The 3,674-nt window shown below is 37.3% G+C and overlaps 1 protein-coding gene across 1 annotated transcript in view; it reads right to left on the bottom strand.

Moving 5' to 3' along the window:
- The window catches only part of UGGT1 (UDP-glucose glycoprotein glucosyltransferase 1), a gene marked incomplete at its 5' end in the record, with an annotated part of 80,808 nt that overhangs the window by 17,501 nt on the left and 59,633 nt on the right, over positions 1–3,674 (bottom strand). The window contains one exon of the mRNA XM_006902945.1: positions 1,257–1,371. Coding sequence (XP_006903007.1) covers positions 1,257–1,371 — 115 coding nt within the window. The remainder of the gene's footprint in view (positions 1–1,256; positions 1,372–3,674) is intronic.

The raw sequence follows: 3,674 nt of genomic DNA, 5'->3' as shown, positions 1-3,674 counted from the left end.
TTTTGTATGCAAACCAATAAAAAAGAAAATATTTTTTAAAAATATATGCTTAATGGGGAGCTCTGGTAGTCTAGTGGCAAGAAGCTGTACTGCAACCCTAGAGATATGTGGTTCAAATCCACCAGATGGTCTGCCGGAGAAGGAGGGGCCATCTCCTCCTGTACCAGTCAGATCTGATTTGATGGTACACACACACACACACACACACACAAAATTTAAAAAAAAAATGCTTAAATAGGAATTTTATCAAGAAACACAATGGAGCAGTCGTCCTAAATCACAGTACTGGGTACTTTGTTAAAGAAAAAAGACTGGCTTCCAGGTTGCTAGAATAGCTTTTCTTTGTCTGGATGGTGGCATAAAAATGCTTGGGATTATTTGGGATAATTTAGCATGATTCCTTGATGTATATATTTGCATATTTTTGTTTTGTGAACTTTTCTCGTTGGGTGCCAGTTCTCTCTTTCTGCCAGTCAATTCCGAGTCACAGAAATTCTCCATTGGGTTTCCAAGGCTATAAATCTTAATGGGAGAAGCCTGCCCTTCTTTCTCCTGTGAAGCTACTGGTAGATCTGAACAGCCAGAGACTGGACTCGGTCTTTTAGCAAAGAAGACAAAATGTCACAGATCACGCCACCAGAGGTCCACTAGACATCACAATACATGTTTGTAAAAGCCTTTGAGCAAAATAAAATATGCTTAAAATACATGGAACTCTATACTCAAATTACAATGACTCACCTCTGGAAATTGTTAGTAAGCTAACTTTCTTGAGAAACACCATAATTTTTGTCATATAAAAGCAGGGAAACAGCCTTTTATGCTATGACTCTCTGAGCTAGTCAGATCCAGCAGCAGACAGACAAACGGCAGGTGTGGAAACAAATCTACCAAAGTATTAAGTACCTTAACACTTTGCCGCACACTTAAATTGACGACTGTGCTTGGAAACACATTTGCTGCCATTTGCGGCAACGTGTTAAGTAAAATTAAAGTTACTCAGTAATGGTTTAGAGCAGTCACCTTCTATTCCTCTCTCTCTCTCTTCAGCTAAGATTAGGCACACGACATTTCTCACGAGGAGAAATAAAAATTTCACAAACACACAGATGCACACATTTCACAGACATAACACAAATATGAAATCACTTTCAATGGAGACCTGAAACTCCATGCATTAAAAATAAAAAATAATCAAATCATAGTGCATTTCTGAAACAACACTGATAATAAGAACCATAAAAATGGCTGCTTACCTGATCAAGATTTGAAAGGCTGTTGGGATCCTGACTCAGACCTTGGTACTGTCCCCGGAGTCTGTCACCAGCTGCAATCTTTCTGAACTTTTTCAGATCCACCACATACAATGCACTGAATACAGAAGACCCAGTTGTTAAAATCAGATTGTGGCAGAAAAACCAAACACAGGGGACAATAGAGCTCTTCTCTGTAAAGGCAGGCTGAAGCCTGACAGCAAGGGCAATATGCACTACTTCACAGTCATCAAGGAAGTCACTATAAAGCCTATACTCTACCAGCACTAACTCAGGTTTGTCACCATTTCTTACTTAACTGCCTTCAAAGGAAAATAATCTCTGAAAAAAGATAATCTCCAGAAAATATGGGTAAAGCAGGTAACAAAAGCTAGTAACAGAGTCGGCTCTGTCACATGCCAACTTTATGTATAATACAAGAAAATCTTGTTTGTTCCTGGACCAGCTTCATAATTTCGGTGTGTTTTTAAGTGATAAGAACTGCTTGTCAAACATATCTTGAAGACGTAAATCCACCAGATGTTGCGCTGGAGAAGGGGGGGCAATCTCCTTCTGTGCCAGTAAGATCTGATTTAACAGAACACAACAATAACATTAACAAGAAAAAAAAATTTAAAAAAGGTATCTTGAAGATGTTATAAATGTTAAAGGGGAAAAAACAAGCATGGTGCCAACATGCTTTGGACAGAGAAAAGAAGACAGATGGTACTGAGGCCCCTGTTATCTTACTTTATCATTATTTTTGCTTCTTCCTACAGGACCTCCTGCCCTCCAAATTTTCCAAATCAGACTTTCCTCAGAAAATAAATAAGATGTACAGTTCATTAAGAAACCAACAGCCATCACGAATGCATTCACTGACCAAGCAGTTCTACTTTTAGGAATGCATCTTACAGGTAAGTATGAAATACACACACAAAAAAAACACCACAAAGTTTTTAATAGGTTATTCACTACAATATTTTTATCATAATAAAGCCTGTAAGTACCCTCATACACTGGAATAATAAGCAGCTCTAAAAAGATATAAGTACCTCCTTAACATATTGATAATATTTACAGGGGATACTAACTACATAAAGAAGGTATAAATAGGATGCTTTATTTTATCTATTTTACAAAGAGCATAAAAACATACAACTAGTATTATTAAAAAAGACTAATAAACTCTGGAAGGATAAAAGTAAATTAATAGTGGAGGTCTTCTGTTGTGGGGATGAGAATTGGGAAGGACAAGACAGAACTGGATGACATTTTACATACATAAATATAGTACTTTTCAATCACTAGATAGTTCTAAATTGTGGTGTTAGTAATGAATACAGAATATACTATGGACACCAAAAGGAAAAGCAAATTTATCTCAGAGTAAGAAGCAAGAATAGTGTGAGTACTCATACTGAATACATATACCATTACCAGAAGGAGCCAGTCCCAGGAGAAAGACATACTGAAAAAAGTATAGGGTCAATAAAAAACAGGAAGAATCTCAATGAAACTGACACGGTGACTAGCAATGGGGGTGAGCACTGCAGAGATTATTAGGAGGGCCAAGAGTGAACAGTTGGTTCTCCAGCACATAGGATTGATATTGAGTAGGTGCTGACTTGACTACACTAACAACAGAATAATTTCTTATCTACTTGTAATTTTAAACTAAAAACATTTAAGAAAAAGAAGATATTCAGCATAATTAAGTGTTTTTATGAGGAAAATAGTTCTTTGCACAAGCTTGGACCTATGTCTTTCCTGTTTTTCTCCATCGTTTTTGTTGTTTTTTTAAACTGATATTTTAATGAAAGTATACAGAAAACTTGGATTTCCATTCATTCATTGCTGCAGATTTTCCTCTACCCTGCCCCTCAGTTCACTTTTCTCTTTAAAGAGAATCTTTCATTGTTGCACACCTCTCCATCTTTAGGCATGAGAAACAAACTTACCGCAGCCTGCTCTTCTGAAGCCCAGCGGTTTTTAACGTCAGGGGAATAGCAGAGATACCACTGTGGGAAAGCCTCCAAGTAATCACCCACTTAAGCGATCATGATGGTGTGTTAATGGATCATGTAAGCTTTGGGGTATAAAAATGGTTTGAGGAGGAAACTATTCCTAAACTATAGTGATGGTTGGGGAAAAGTCTTGAGCCCACCAAATTAAGGAAACCTAGCCAGGAGGGTCTGGTATTAGAAAGGCCAATCAAGCCTTTCTGGTATTAAAAGGGATACAGACAAATTTCTTCATCTTCGCCTAAATAGTGTTTGAACTGCTCATCTGTTGTACGTTATCTGCTTTTTATAAGTAATAAAAGCTACTGTCTACACATCCAAAAACTTCTCCAACAGGGTAAAAAGGGAAACCCCCAACTGGGAAAAAGTATTTGGTAATAACATATCAGATAAGGGA

Source organism: Elephantulus edwardii, unplaced genomic scaffold, assembly GCF_000299155.1.
Source record: "Elephantulus edwardii isolate Elephantulus edwardi_28Jun2011 unplaced genomic scaffold, EleEdw1.0 scaffold00475, whole genome shotgun sequence".
In the NCBI taxonomy this organism is placed as follows: Eukaryota; Metazoa; Chordata; class Mammalia; order Macroscelidea; family Macroscelididae; genus Elephantulus; species Elephantulus edwardii.
The sequence above is the reverse complement of the archived record's forward strand: the minus strand, read 5'-3'. Positions and strand labels throughout refer to the sequence as shown.